The sequence below is a fragment of the Notothenia rossii genome (genome assembly GCF_949606895.1).
Source record: "Notothenia rossii genome assembly, chromosome: 4".
NCBI classification, from domain to species: domain Eukaryota; kingdom Metazoa; phylum Chordata; class Actinopteri; order Perciformes; family Nototheniidae; genus Notothenia; species Notothenia rossii.
In genome coordinates, this window is record NC_136902.1 from 90,552,666 (window position 1) to 90,568,420 (window position 15,755).

At 40.8% G+C, this 15,755-nt stretch overlaps 1 protein-coding gene across 1 annotated transcript in view; it reads right to left on the reverse strand.

Moving 5' to 3' along the window:
- Positions 1-1,599: 1,599 nt before the first annotated feature.
- sgpp2 (sphingosine-1-phosphate phosphatase 2) overlaps positions 1,600-15,755 on the reverse strand; it is a 28,179-nt gene continuing 14,023 nt past the window's right edge. The window contains exons 4-5 of the mRNA XM_079679647.1: positions 5,166-5,255; positions 1,600-2,814 (exon numbers count right to left, since the gene is read on the reverse strand). Coding sequence (XP_079535773.1) covers positions 2,266-2,814; positions 5,166-5,255 — 639 coding nt within the window. The 3' untranslated portion in view covers positions 1,600-2,265. The remainder of the gene's footprint in view (positions 2,815-5,165; positions 5,256-15,755) is intronic.

Consider the following 15,755-nt stretch of genomic DNA (forward strand, 5'->3'; position numbering starts at 1 on the left):
AATACACATACTATACAGAGATGCGGTTTGAGAAACCAATGTGAGTTTGGAACATTGAACAATATAAATCTATTCTAGTAGACCTCAACAATGGAACTATGATCAGTAGCAATGGCCATGACATGAGACTTAAGGAAACAAACTTAAAAAGCAAGAATCCTACACATCAAGCTCTATATACTAGAGTGTAAAAGCTTCTGCATCGGCTTCAATTCAAAGCAAACATTTCTTAACGCTGCGTACATTCACTTTTATTCCACAGAGAGTCTGGAGTATAGCCCATTTGAAGAGGAGCTGGATAACGAGTCGTCTGCAGATTCAGTCTGACAGGTGCTCCTTCCAGCAAACTGTAGAGTCAGGTTAACTCTTTTATCCCCGCTCTGCTCCTCAATATCCGCTCTTCTAGCCCGCGGAGTGACTTGAGACGGAGCCGCTGAAATAAAGTTTCCTAGTTTCAGTTAAACTGGTTTTGACAGGATTTCCCCGACTGGTGAGAGCACGTCTGACTCAAGGCGGGGTTCTCCCAGGTGAAGAAACACCAGGAACCTGCATCAGAATCAGATTTTAGAATAAAAATAAAATAGGAATGTTATAAAGACATTGAGAACTTAAATTTGTGTAAGTGTAGTAAATGTTTTACTTCTTTGAACATGTTTGCTTCAGTAAAATGTAACATGGCTCTGGTTGAATGGACTAGAGCAGGGGTGTCGGACTCAATTTCATCACGGGCCACATTCGCATTATGGTTGCACTCAAAGGGCCGGTAGTAACTTTAACACTATATAAAAATACATATAAAATAATGTATTACATTACATGATTGCCTCTGCATTGGATTGTTGTCGGATAGGGTAATAACTTCATAATTAACTCTGTCTGAAAGCAGAAGTCTGGGGCAAATAATTGCAAGTCTCTTCAGAGAGAATGTCACAAAATGATTTTAAAAGACATTTTGAAAAGGCATATTTAGAAGAAAAGAAGTCAAATTTGAGAAAAAAGTCAAATTTGAAATGCATTGAGCTCCATGTATGGGCAACGTGCTTCTGTAAATCGCCATGTAACCGTATAAAAAACATATTATATTCTTTGCAAGCTCTTGTGGGGCCACATGAAATGAAGTCGCGGGCCGGGTTTGGCCCCCGGGCCTTGAGTTTGACACCCCTGGACTAGAGACTTCATCAAAGCCACACCCTTTAAACATTCAGCATTATATCTTATTCAAACTAATGCATAACTTTAAATGCACACTTTTTATCTTGTGTTTATATAAATAGCTTTATTCTATATTTGTTGTAATCTTTTATTACCATTTTTACTATAACTTATGTCTATAAAGTTAAAAAGTAGGTCTTATCTTCATAAAAATAGCTGTATTTCATTTTTGATTTAAACTTTTCCTTTACCTCTTGAGCCTTAAATGTATGATCGCTGTTCACTGCCCTCAGGTACAATATTTAATAATCAATTAATACAAAAACATGTTGGTCTTAGTTTTATCTTTAGATATAATTAAAAGGCCAGCACCAGAAGACCCAAGGGTCCTAAAGGGGTTGTGTTACGAGACGTGCAGTATAAATGATTTCAAGCTGTGGGATCGGCTTTTTCTTTTTTTATCAATACATTTATTGACTTCTTTCTTTTTACAAACTCAGTGATGGCACAACAAATACATACATAGAAAAGAAAACACACACAAACAGCTAAGATTTTTAACACGTGCATAAAAGGTTACAGGAGATCCACTTGAGGTTCCTCTCACAATAACAGCTGATAAATCAGGCCTAAGAAAAGTTCAAGGCAAGGCACATTTATTTATATCTAGCACCTTTGAAGTGAGGTTCTCAGGTGTTATAGATATGGTCAGATTTGGCTGTGTTAAATATTCCATGGAAAGAGACTCACGTAGCCTATATTTTGCGCCGGCCTTTAAGAGACGGGCCCTCATCACTGGTCCACTGTAGTAGTCCACATTTGGCTACATTAGCTGAGGTAGTGTTGTTTTGTGGGATCAACATGTGGAAGTGTCCTTAGGCTAACTATTTAACCCCAAATTGCTCCCGATGGCATGACGCGGTGAGCGTTAGCTTCCCTTGAGTAGGTTGCTCCTTGTGTGGAAGCCTCTGAATGAACAGGTGAATTCTGACTTGTATACAGTATGAAAAAGCTCTGGACAAATCGCTATATAAACGCAGTCTATTTATGCAAATCAGACCATTAAGTGCTTTAAAAAGAAAGTCAACGTTTCAGTTCTTTCAGTGTAACACGTCATAGTAGCCCCAGTAGAACAAACCCTCTGTTGACCAATATCGTGTTAACGAGCCCCACAGCCATGTACGTGACAAACTTATACGGCACTTCGATCTCTCTCCTCCTCCTCGCATTGGGGTCACTGTTCTCCACGCTGTAGCAGGAGAACAGCGCCTTCAGACTGAGGGTCTTCACCAGCTGGCGAGTTCCCAGTAAAGCTACGATTCCCAGCAGGGAGCGAGCGCCTCCACGAAACACAGAGTTTAACGTCAGAGGGGGGAGACGTGCAGGTATCTTCTCCCCCAGAGGGTGAAGCGGTCCCCCCAGCTGATGGTCCAGCCAGTAGCCCACCCAGCAGCCTCCTGACGCCCCCAGTATGGTGGTGGTGTCCCCCCTGGTGGTGCTGTAGTGGTCCAACTGGGGGTAAGAGTAGCTGAGGAAGAGGGGGAGAAACATGCCCAGCAGGGGGGAGAAGCTGCTGGAGAGCTGGAACCGATCGATGGACTCCCAGTACGGGTAGGTGGAGGACAAGATGAGGGCGGAGATTAAGACGCCACTGAGCACGTCCTGAAAACAGAATTAATAATAACTATTAATTTTGTTTACTTTTCATGGAACGTAAAGACACTTTACATGAGGGGTGTCCGGACATTTTGAATCGGCCCTCAGTAAACAAAGTATAATGAAATATGGCCCACACGTGAAACTTGCGCTTGTCTTATATTGTACTTCTCAAAATATATTACACAATACTCATGCGTTAAGATCAATTTCAATTAAATTCATTCAATTAAAGTTCTAAACATGTTCTAACAAATCTAAGTTGATGAGAAAAAGCCCAATAACAAATTCACATAACAAGCTTGAAGTATACGCTTCATATTTCTCCTTATTATAATCAATCTGAGGCTTCTGTTTTAAGGAATGAGCTGCTAACAAAAGAAATTAAACCCGTTTTGAAAGTTGGGATATAGGCTGTTTTTTTTCTTAAAGCATATTCAAGTATCAAGCATAATTTGATTGATTTTGTTAACTTATAACTTCACTTATGAGGCAATATACCTCTACCCTTTGTATGTTTTTCAGTATGTGGCCCTGCCTTACATGAATTTGAGTTGGTTTCCTGACGGTTGATTCCACTTTTTTTTAAGTTGCCTTAGATGCAAGCGTCAGCTAAATTCAATGTAATGTTGCATGTACAGTAGTGTCAGAAACTAAGGGGGGCAAAACAGCACCAAGAAATCTCATAATGGCCTTAAAACTGTAAAACGAGGGGCAAAAGATACCCCAAGATTAAAAAAAATATATAAATGTATCTTTAAATATATAAATATATTTAAATGACACAATGATGGCAAAACTTTTATTTTACTGGCAGTTGTGGAGAATCAGAATACCTTTATTCGTGCCACAGAGGGGAAATGTACGATTGTTACAGCAACGAGAGCCAAAGGTAAGGCTTTATAACTCAATATATCACTCAAGAAGCATGCATTAAAAACATTCTATAAATTACACAATGTGCACGCGATATAGCAGCCAGGTGAAAGAATACAAAGTTGGTAGTATAAATTGCACATAAGTAGTAATGCACGGCAGGAGTGTTATAAGGCGTGTTCACACCGGAGTACTTTTACCCAGACTTTTCCCGTTTAGTTCCGTTAGTGCCTGGAATTTTGCGTCCACACCAAAAAGAGAACTTAGTTCAGAGAACTTTTCCCCCATTTTTAGTGCCTGCTAAAGAGGTGGGACTATCCTGGGGAGAAAAAAGTAACAATTTCTGATTGGCTGGGCGAATTGCAAACCACGCCCCGTAAAACTTCCGGCCGGGGACTTCGGGGGGCAGTATACGCCGTGAAGTTGTTTGCGGCCTGCCAGTAAACCCAAAGCAGAAGAAGACGAAGTGACGTCAGCGGCTTCATTTGCGTAATCTTCCCTCAGGGAACTTATTCCGGTGTGAACGCGATATGCACTTAGTTCCATGGGGGTACTAAGTGCCGGGTACTAAGTACGGCAAAGTACTTGGTGTGAAAGCGGCTATAGTCTTTGTTTTTTTAAGTGTTGTACTTTTAAAATACTATTTTTAATTTACAAACTAATTCCATTCAGACACCTTTTACATGGCGCCACATCGTTCGGCATGAAACAGGAAGTGGGTGTTTAGGTTTGCTTCAAAATGCATAAAACTTAATTTGACAACTAACTTTGCTAAACGTAATCATCTGTGATGGTGTTCATGCTTTAATGAACCATTCTCCTGCTGTGCAACTAGCTCGACTGTTTTGCAGATCTTTGGCCATTTTCAGAAATCTGATCTCACCTTCCTAGAATCTTGAGGATTTGATAGGAGAGGTTTTTTTAAAGTTTACATCATCAACCTTTTGCCGCGCTCGATAAGAGTACCTTACTTCATATGTTGATGCTTTGCAACATACCGACAGCATCTCTCCTCTAACGCTCAGAAAGAAAGATTACAGCCATTTTTCATCTTAACCTCAAGCCTTCATTTTCTGTAGATTCAGGAAGAAAATGTTCCACATGAAGCAGAAAGGTAGTGATGAGTTCAGCCTGATAAATGTGATAACATATTTTAAAAGGGACGGCCTATACTGAATAAAGAGAACGGGCAAAAAGGCTTCAGGCAGAGACTTTCCTGAATTATGAATCCGGCCCTGAATGTTTTATACTGTGTGTGTGTGTGTGCGTGTGTGTGTGTGTGTGTGTGTGTGTGTGTGTGTGTGTGTGTGTGTGTGTGTGTGTGTGTGTGTGTGTGTGTGTGTGTGTGTGTGTGTGTGTGTGTGTGTGTGTGTGTGTGTGTGTGTGTGTGTGTGTGTGTGTGTGTGTGTGTGTGTGTGTGTGTGTGTGTGTGTGTGTGTGTGTGTGTGTGTGTGTGTGTGTGTGTGTGTGTGATAGCTCACCAGAACTGAGTGCATGCCCGTGTAGAGGCGGCTCAGACACACTAAAGACGACAGCGTCACAGCGATCAGAAGACCCCACTCAAACTGGAACTGGAACACAAAAACACACATTTGAATATATTTGTCATTGATGATATCAGTATTATAATTCCTTATTTATCCTGGGGGTGATTGGGTTTCAAGACAGTTTGAATTAAGTAAAAATAAAGATCAAAACAAAACTAACATAACAATGTAAGAATGTTCAATAAAAATATATAGAAAATAGAATAAAACATTTATAAAAACACAAGAGGCTAAAGTAAATATGTTCACATTGTTTAAATCAGGGGTCACCAACCTTTTTTAGGATGAGGGCTACTTTCAAAAAATAAAGCAAGTCGGGGGCTACTTTTACTCCTCTTTTTTTTGTTTTTTGCAGTGTATATATTTTATATTTATATATTATATGCTAACCTTTAACCTTTGTGTGCTGTTTGGGTCTGTGGGACCCGTTTTCAGTGTTTACTCAAAGAAAATGTATGCAATTTAATAATTTTAACCTGCTTTATTTGGGGGTGGACCTCACATCCTCCAGGGGGGGCCTCACATCCTCCAGGGGGGATCTCATATCTTCTAGAGGGGTCCTCACCTCCTCTAAAATATATTTTTTTAAATGTTGAAGTGAAATGCACCAATCTGCTGCACTTTGAGTACAAAATGAATTTATGGATACAGCTCTCAACACTCATATGAAAGGGAGCTGTATACTTTTCAATACTCCAATCATCTTTAGAATATTATCACAACCAATAAGAAATCATTTAAACTGGTTTATTCTTATCTTATGTCACCTAATTAGCATTCTTTCTTTTTATTTATGCATATTTTACTAATCACTCCCCTTTTAAACTGTTTTTTGTACTGTCCTACACACTGGAATGACTTCTTACTTTATCTATATTAAATAGATAAAAGTGTGCTCTCCCTAGCTCTCTCTCTTGCTCTCTCTCTCTTTCTCTCTCTCCCTAGCTCTCTCGCTCGCTCACAGAGGCTGTGTGCTCCTCCTTGGCGATGACGGGTTGCGTTAAAAAATAATAAACATATTTGTAAAGTGGGAGGACACAAACGGGAAAAGTGCGGGGGACATGTCCCCCCTGTACCCAGTGGAGATTACGCCATGCGTGTGTGTGCGTCAAGTGGAATAAATATATATGCAAGTTACAGAACACACAGAGTAAAACTCTGCTCCTCATGTGTGGTATAGGCTGGCATGACTCGGCTGTTCAATGGGGCTGATGTGTTGTGTAGATTCTGCCAGAAGGAAAATCAGCGGGGAGGTGCCACATTGCTTTTCTTCCCGACTGCAACGCTGGTCCCGCAAATCAAGCAAGAACGTGATTGGTCGATATTCATTGTGAGGGTGGGGGAGGAGGGGTGTTAGATAGATGTAGAGTTGTAGTAAGTAGATAGAGTTCGCTATGATTTAGGTTTCGTTTATGCATAGAGTAGATTATTTTAATTACATTTCCTTTTTTGTTTTGGATTTGCTTGGCGAGCTATTTTTAGAACATGCCCGGCGGGCGACTCACGTTGCCCCAGCGGGCGACTGAGTGCCCGCGGGCACCGTGTTGGCTACCCCTGGTTTAAATGTTATCACTTGATGTGTTTGCACCTGTCGGCCACCACAGAAGTGTAGGTAAGAATAGATAAGAAGTACTTTATTGATCCCATGGCATTGTACAATACCAATTCAAAAGACTAGAAATAAACAAAGTATACATGTTGTTAATAACAACAATTAAATATATAAAGACTAATTGAAAAGGTAAAATTAAGAGGCAAGCACAATAATAAAATACAAATCTAATAACTACACATCCAAGGTAGAGAAGATAAATAACAGCATTATAAAAGCACGTTTTTCTAAATCAAGCAGTAACATTTATTTCCCTGTTTTTCTCAAATCATCAATCCTCTTAAAGGTGCACCTCCTCTCTCCGTTACGTTCGGCTTACTGCATGATTCCTTCCAATATTATCTGCTGTTTAACTAACGATCCATCTAGTCCTTTCAAATATACCGAAAAAACACAATTATGAAACAGACTAAGGCCCCGTCCACACGGAGACGATTTCAGGTGTATCCGCTAAAGTTCTTTAGCGTATAGACGGTTCGTCCGCACGAAGCCGAAACGGAGCCGCGGCTTCGGAGCCCGAAACCGATACACTTTGAAACGGGCTCCCTAAGTGGGTAAGTCTGGAGACTCCGTGTGTACGCCCTATACGATCATAGCCCCGCCTCTCCCCACCTCTCCTGCTCAGCCCCGCGTCATTGCGGATGCGTTTCGCCAACAACAACAATGGCGGATCACAGGGTTGCATTCGTGCTCCAGGCGCTACTGACCTGACCATGATACAGATGTTAGTGCAACATCCACAGCTCCTCTACCACAACCATCAGCAACAAGTGGACATGGAGAACTACATGAACTACATGTTGCTAAATCCACCGCGGAGAATAAACAGAAGGGCAACCAGGTAACCATGGCAACCATGCTCGGGAGGTCTTCTTCGCTGCTTTTGGTGTATTTTGTGGCGGAAGTTCAGCGCCACTTACAGGCCCGGCATATGTACTACAGCGTCTCCAGCGGGTCGAGCGGTCTCGTGTGGACGGACACGTTTCTTGAGCCGATTCCGTGTGGACGGAATTCTTTTTCTGTTTCGTCTCCGTTTCATCTCCGTGTGGACGGGGCCTAACTCTGCCAATTGTGACTTATTTAATATTTCTGAAGCTGTCTCTCCTACTGGACGACTTTTGGGTCGTTTGCACCTGTCGGAGAGAGAGAGAGAGAGAGAGAGAAATAGATAGATAGATAGACAGACAGACAGACAGAGAGAGAGAGAGAGAGAGAGAGAGACAGAGAGAGATAATCAATCCTCTTAAAGACAACGAGCACCTCCTCTCTCCGTTATGTTTTCCCTCCCCTTTCTCCCCCCTCTCTCTCTTTTACCTACAGCTTTTATCCCCCTCTTAATTTAAATAAATAAGAAGAGAGGCCTTCACTCCCTCCTCCTCCTCTTCACTCCCTCCTCCTCCTCCCCTTCCTCTCTGCCTTTTCCCGTCTTTGCAGCTGGAAGCCTTTTCACTGGTAGTTCATGAAGAGTTTTTTTTCTCAATGAACACAAAGGATGTCGGGACAGGAGGGGGTCACTGTGTGATTGACTGTCGTGACCTTTGACCCCCCCGATCTGCCCCGAGGCCTCGTGGCTTTTCGTTGGACGCCGGCTTCAGCCCACTACTCATCTATACACGCTCTTTTCTCTAAAGGGGGGGCCGTGAGTGAAGTCACAGTTTAACGCTGTACTGTACATGAGGGGGAAGGAGAGAGCACTTTTACTCAAGTAAAATAAGATCGGACTCTATTCATCCTGAAGGAGATGGTTGTGCCAGAGTTACAAAGATACAATAAACACAGCAGCATGAAAATAAAACTGTACACCAGGGGTGTCAAATTCAATTTAATCGCGGGCCACATCAGCATTATGGCTGCACTCAAAGGGCCGGTTGTAACTTTAAGACTATATAAAAATACATATATAAATATATATAAAATAATGTATTATATGACATTATTGCCTCTGCATTGGATTATTATTGGATAGGGTAATAACTTCATAATGAACTACGTCTGAAAGCTGAAGTCTGGGGCAAATAATTGCAAGTCTCTTCAGTGCGCACGTCACAAAATGATTTAAAAAGGAAAGCCACATTCTGGAAAAAAGTCACAATCAAAAAACAGAAGTGACACTTAAAAAAAAATTAACATTTAATAAAAGGGCACATTCTAAGAAAAAAGGCATATTTAGAAGAAAAAAAGTCAAATTCTGAGAAAAAAGGCACATTTGAGATGCATTGTGGGACATGTAGTTTATGGGCAACGTGCTTCTGTGAATCATCATCTAACCGTATAATAAACATTTCATATTATTTGCAAGCTCTGGTGGGGCCACAGAAAATGAAGTCAAGGGCCGGATTTGGCCCCCGGGCCTTGAGTTTGACACCCCTGCTGTACACTAACAGAGCCGTAGAAAGAGCAATTTAATATCTACAGGAAACACAGACGGTCATATAGTTAACGTAAATATTAACCCTTAGATGCCCTTAGAGTGACTGCACCCTACACTCTTCCACAAGTGGGTCAAAAAGGACTCGTGTGTTTTTATTCCATGTTTGTCATTTTGGTTAAGAAAAATCACTTGTATAATATCTAGTTATATTTTGGTTCACACTAGAAATATTTTATATTTAATTTTTCACTATTTATGATTTTAGACATTTTTTTTTACATTTTGAAAAAAAAACGAAACTCCATAGAAAATGCATGCGGGTCATTTTTGACCCACTTATGGAAGCTTGGGGTAGAAATACAAAAACTACAATTTCTTAAATGCAAATTTAAAATTTGAATGGCATGATATCCAAAACATGTTTTTTGAGGAATAGCTGGAATATGAAATGATAAAAAAAATGTAATTACAAAGATACTTCAAGAAAACCACCTCACCGGGTCCAAAAAGACCCACTTATGGATCTAAGGGTTAAGAGTATTTAGTAGTGCAAAAAACGTAGTGGCACGTTAAAGTATCAGCTTTTATTTGAGTATTTCCATTTATGCTCCTTTTATACCATTACTCCACTACATTCTACATTTCAGTATCTAACATGGATGGATGGATGGATCCCAACTTGGGAAATGATCTCGTTACAGAAGCATCAGTGTGTTCAGACTTTAAAATACACATACTTAAAAAAGTGGAATAGAGAGTTAACAATTACAAATAAAATAAAATTAGACTGCTCTTACATGTATTTGTTAGTGATAAGAAATGGTTAAATAATATTCTATAATAGTATTATTTTGAATGCAGGACTTTTACTTGTAGTAGATGATTGTAAGAATATAAGATATTACATTTTACTTAAGGTAAGTATCAGAGTACTGCCTCCCTTAGTTATGTACACAGGGGTATTATATTTACCCATTTACAAGTACTAATTCTACGTACTTGTACTTGACTTTTTAAGTACAAGTAGAGTATTTCCATTTAGGCCACCTTATTCTTCTTCTTCACTCCATTATATTGTACTTTTTACTCTTCTTCTTTCTTTCTAACTCGTACATTTTACATGTGAAAAAGATGCACTTGTGTACATAGCGTGGAAAAGTCAATTCCTTAATTTAACATACTAAAGTATTTCGTTGTTATGCTACTTTATAGAGACACTCTACTGCAGAGACAATATCCTCATGTTTACTTTACAGAAGTATGACATGGTGCAGTGCTGTACTAATAAAAGTACCTCCAATTGGCTCCACTTTTACAACATTAAAATGCTATAACAAGTATTTGATAGTGATCAAAACAGGATCATATAATATTCAATGATGATATAATACTGGGACACAGTGAGTACTGAGTGTTTTGGACATTGATTTCTTTGACTTTGAGAATGACACTTGTGAAAATATAAGCTGAAAAAATGCCCCAAATACATTATATTATATTCAATGATGATATAATACTGGGACACGTGTGTGTACTTTTTATACTTTAAGTAAATATACCTCATATTGCTTTTGTTCTTCTACTTCAGTCCTGTTTAACCCTTAGATGCCTAAGTGGGTCTTTCTTGACCCGGTGAGGTGGTTTTCTTGAAGTATCTTTGTAATTACATTTTTTTATCATTTCATATTCCAGCTATTCCTCAAAAAACATGTTTTGGATATCATGCCAATCACATTTTAAATTGACATTTTATACATTTTAAGAAATTGTAGTTTTTGACCGCATGCATTTTCTATGGAATTTCGTTTTTTTTTCAAAATGTAAAAAAAAAATCCTAAAATTATAGATAGTGAAAAATTAAATATAAAATATTTTTAGTGTGAACCAAAATATAAGTGATTTTTCTTAACCAAAATGACAAAAATGGCTTAACTACACGTATTATTCTAATACGGGTCCTTCTTGACCCCCTTATGGAGGAGTGTAGGGTCCAGTCACTCTAAGGGCATCTAAGGGTTAATGACATTAACTTGTAATGCACCGTTTTGAGACCTAAGTATTTTACCTTTTACTTCAGTAAATGGTCTGAGATTTTGCGGAGTGTTTTGGAAGTTGATTTCTTTGACTTTGATAATGACACTTAGGAAAATATAAGCTTAAAATATGCTTTTGTTCTTTTACTCCAGTCATATTTAAGGACATTAACTTGTAACGGACCGTTTTGAGACCTCAGTATTTTACTTTTCCTTTAGTAAAGGATCTGAGGTTTTGGAAGTTGATTTCTTTGAGTTTGAGAATGCAAAGAACCCACTGAAGGATTGTTCATTAAAACAGAGGATGATGACGACGCCATGATGGAGAGTGTTTTATGGACTTGGCAGTAGATGAAGACGAGGAGGAGACGCTGACTGACAGTCATTGACTCGCTGGAGTCCATCAGGAGAGCAGCAGCTCGAGGGGTGGGGGCTGATAGTGACTGATGGTGGCTATCGGACCCTCCCCCCCCCAAAACCCTTTGTCCAACAGTTCTTCAGGAGGAGGTGATGGACAGCAGAGACCCTCCTTCATCCCACTCGTCCTCCAGGGAAACACCCACGGAAAGTAAGCCAGGCTTTGAAGCACTTTTTTCATAGTGGCCAAACGATAGAATGACTAATACCTCATTCACACCAACGGTGTTTCAGGGCCGGTTCGGAGCTGGAGCTTGAAAAGCACCGGGTTTTCCTGTTCACACCGCAGCGGAGCAGCCTCTTAGCTCCGGAATCCGGTTCGTTTCAAGCACCAAAAAATTGTCCGGCCAGAGCAAAAGCACCGCATACGTCACGCTTACGTCGAGGTGGGGGCAGGGGCAGGGGCGGGTTCAACTCCTGAACAACAACAAGAAGCCTGCGTTTTATCCAGTTTGTACACAACGATGGAGAAACTTAACAAGCAGCAGTGGTCCACTGAAGAGACCAGCTACCTACTGGGAATCTGGTCTTCTGAAGAGGTACAGAGGAAGCTGGAGCACAATCGGCCATTGTTGTCGTGTTTGTCAGTGTCAGCTGTGAGGGGTTTCCGTACGGTTTGGCTTTGTGAAGCAGGCACGCAAACGGTTACGTCATGACGCAAACGATGACGCAATGACGCAGCACCAGTCGGACTTTGGGCAGTGGGAAAAGAGCCGGAGCTAAACCGAAGAACCGGTTCTGAACCTGAAAAGCTCTAGCAAGGAGCTTGAACCGGAGTTGCGTTGGTGTGAATGAGGTAATATTCTTAGTAACGTGGCATATGTAGTATATTTTTCAGAGCCCTAATTTGAATAAGTTACCCGGTGAAATAAATGTGTTCTTTGTTATTAAAAACCCTCCCAAATGTATCTTGCGACGCAGCTAGATTCGTAACATCCCGATATCACACAAAATCCAACGATCAAAGCAGAGGAAACGGTATCGTAAAAGACTTCTTTAGAGTTTACCAAAATGAAAAAAGGCTGTAAAATTGCAGGATTTGATATAAAATAAACCACAGTATTTATAACTTAACTCTCCTCCTTGTTTTTAGAAGCCATACTATAATAATATGTGTGAGGGAAACTCTGTAGCAATGGAGAGTCAGGACTGAGAGAGGCACGGTGAGAGCTGGAGCTTTGATGGCAAACACTGACGGTTTATTTGGAGTTACGGCCGGAGAATTGACGAGACAGGTGGTGTGTCACGAGTTCACACAGAGGTTGCCAAACCAATTCTGAAGACCTCTTTCTGCAGCTCCAGGTTTTAACTAGTTCAGAGTGTAATAATCAACATTCTTCATCAGTGAGACTAAAGCATTATGGACCCTGAATCTAACTAGAGCTCTCGTCCATAGGAAAGAATGTGTGCGAGGGAACCTTCGTCCCTGAACAGTAAACTACCTCATGGCGGCTTGTGCTCGGTCATAGACTGGCAGCAACAATACGCCCAAGCTCCTCCCCCTTAAGAGAGATAGCAGCAATACCCAAGCTCCTCCCCCTTAAGAGAGATAGCAGCAATACCCAAGCTCCTCCCCCTTAAGAAAGATAGCAGCAATACCCAAGCTCCTCCCCCTTAAGAGAGATAGCAGCAATACCCAAGCTCCTCCCCCTTAAGAGAGATAGCAGCAATACCCAAGCTCCTCCCCCTTAAGAGAGATAGCAGCAATACCCAAGCTCCTCCCCGTTAAGAGATATAGCGGTAATACCCAAGCTCCTCCCCCTTAAGAGAGATAGCAGCAGAACCCAAGCTCATCCCCCTTAAGAGAGATAGCAGCAATACCCAAGCTCCTCCCCCTTAAGAAAGATAGCAGCAATACCCAAGCTCCTCCCCCTTAACAGAGATAGCAGCAATACCCAAGCTCCTCCCCCTTAAGAGAGATAGCAGCAATACCCAAGCTCCTCCCCCTTAAGAGAGATAGCAGTAATACCCAAGCTCCTCCCCCTTAAGAGAGATAGCAGTAATACCCAAGCTCCTCCCCCTTAAGAGAGATAGCAGCAATACCCAAGCTCCTCCCCCTTAAGAGAGATAGAAGTAATACCCAGGCTCCTCCCCCTTAAGAGAGATAGCAGAAATACCCAAGCTCCTCCCCCTTAAGAGAGATAGTAGCAATACCCAAGCTCCTCCCCCTTAAGAGAGATAGCAGCAATACCCAAGGCCGTAGATCTATGCCATGGGAAAGGAGACAGTGAAGAGAGAAAATTATGAACTGGGTTGAAAGTTGAATACCTAATTATTCCCTAACAATATGTGGAGTTAAAGCCAAATGATATGAGATGATGCGGAGTTTACCTGGTCACTCTAAAACCTTCAAGTTATTGTTCTCAGGAACCTTAAAACTAACTAACCTTTCATGTGAGGCATATCACATCTGAAATATGAAATGTCATGCAGTATGGTACGCTTATGTTGAACCATTTCTCTATTGAATTTACACAACAATTACTTGATAGTAATATAGAAAATGTGAAGCTGCTCATTTGGAAACTAACTGGAGATTCTTTAGTGTTAAAAAGGAACCCATCAAATGAAATGGCTCTTTAATAGCACGGCTAACGAGAAACATAATGTCACAATTAGAGCTCAACACTTAGCCTTCCCAACTCTAATGAAGTGTGAGTACATTATTTGCAGTCAGTGGTTTCTGTAATATTCATTTTCATAATAACATATACCCCCCAGATTAAGGGTTTGCCAATTAAGGAACAATGTATATTATTAGTTATTGCCTCCGGTCATTTAGGGCAAGACCCCCCCCCCCTTCTTCAGCAATGGTAACCACAATAAATAAATTCACAATGAAAGCCTCTTGCCTGAAAGGTCAGCGATTAAAAAGTCAAGTTCGAGAGCTGTACTAGTTTTTATTTTTCTGTAATTTTCACTCATAATTAAGCCTTTAAGATCTTGTTGTGAGTTGAGTGTGTTGTGTTGGTAATTGTTATTTGTTTGTCAGCAGGAATATGGGAAAAACTACTCACAGGTAAGATGAATTTCTTTAACATTGCAAGATGAGGCAAGGCCTAAAAAGGGCATTTCTCCATTGGCTTTACTTTTCAAACCCGGACTTTGCCTATTAGCTCTGAACTGTTTTAATTCAACCTTTAACTGACGACATGGAGGTAGAGATCTAATTTGAAAGAAAAGACATGAAAAAGCACCAAGAATCGGAAAAGCAAATGGACCTCTCTGAGCATCTTGAAAAGCACAACACATCCTGTACCCCCAAATAAACACTAAGCATGACCAGATCTGTGAGTACGTTTTGTGCTGGTTTGTTAGATTTAAAGGTCTCCTATTATACTGTCTTTCATCAATATATCACAGGTCTCAGATATATCCAGAGCCTGTCTCTGATTGGCTGAAACACCATACAGATCATTGCAGCATTACCCATAATCCCTTCTGTTTCAGCCCTGTTTCCAAAGTGCTGATTCTCTGTCTGTTACTTTAGATGAAAATAAGGAGCCCCTCCCCACGCCCCTCTGAGAGACATTTGGTTACAAAGAACTCAATGGAGCTCTAGGAGGAGATTCAGGTGATAAGGGGGGGGGGGGGGGGGGGGGGGGGGGGGTTACCTTGGTTGCTGATTGGCTAATGGTTACACAAGACAAAACATCGTTTTGACATCATCAAGTGGCAAAAATCTGATCAGCTCATTTTCAGACAGGTTTTTATAGAAATGGATCAAAAAGAGAGAGAATCTTTGTTCCTGAAACTTTCAGAGTCTCTTTCCACAGAGGGGACACATGTTGATGGAGAAGAGACATGAAGAAGAGGGGACACATGTTGATGTAGAAGAGACATGGAGAAGAGGGGACACATGTTGATGTAGAAGAGACATGAAGAAGAGGGGACACATGTTGATGTAGAAGAGACATGAAGAAGAGGGGACACATGTTGATGTAGAAGAGACATGAAGAAGAGGGGACACATGTTGATGTAGAAGAGACATGAAGAAGAGTGGACACATGTTGATGTAGAGGAGACATGAAGAAGAGGGGACACATGTTGATGTAGAAGAGACATGAAGAAGAGGGGACACATGTTGATGT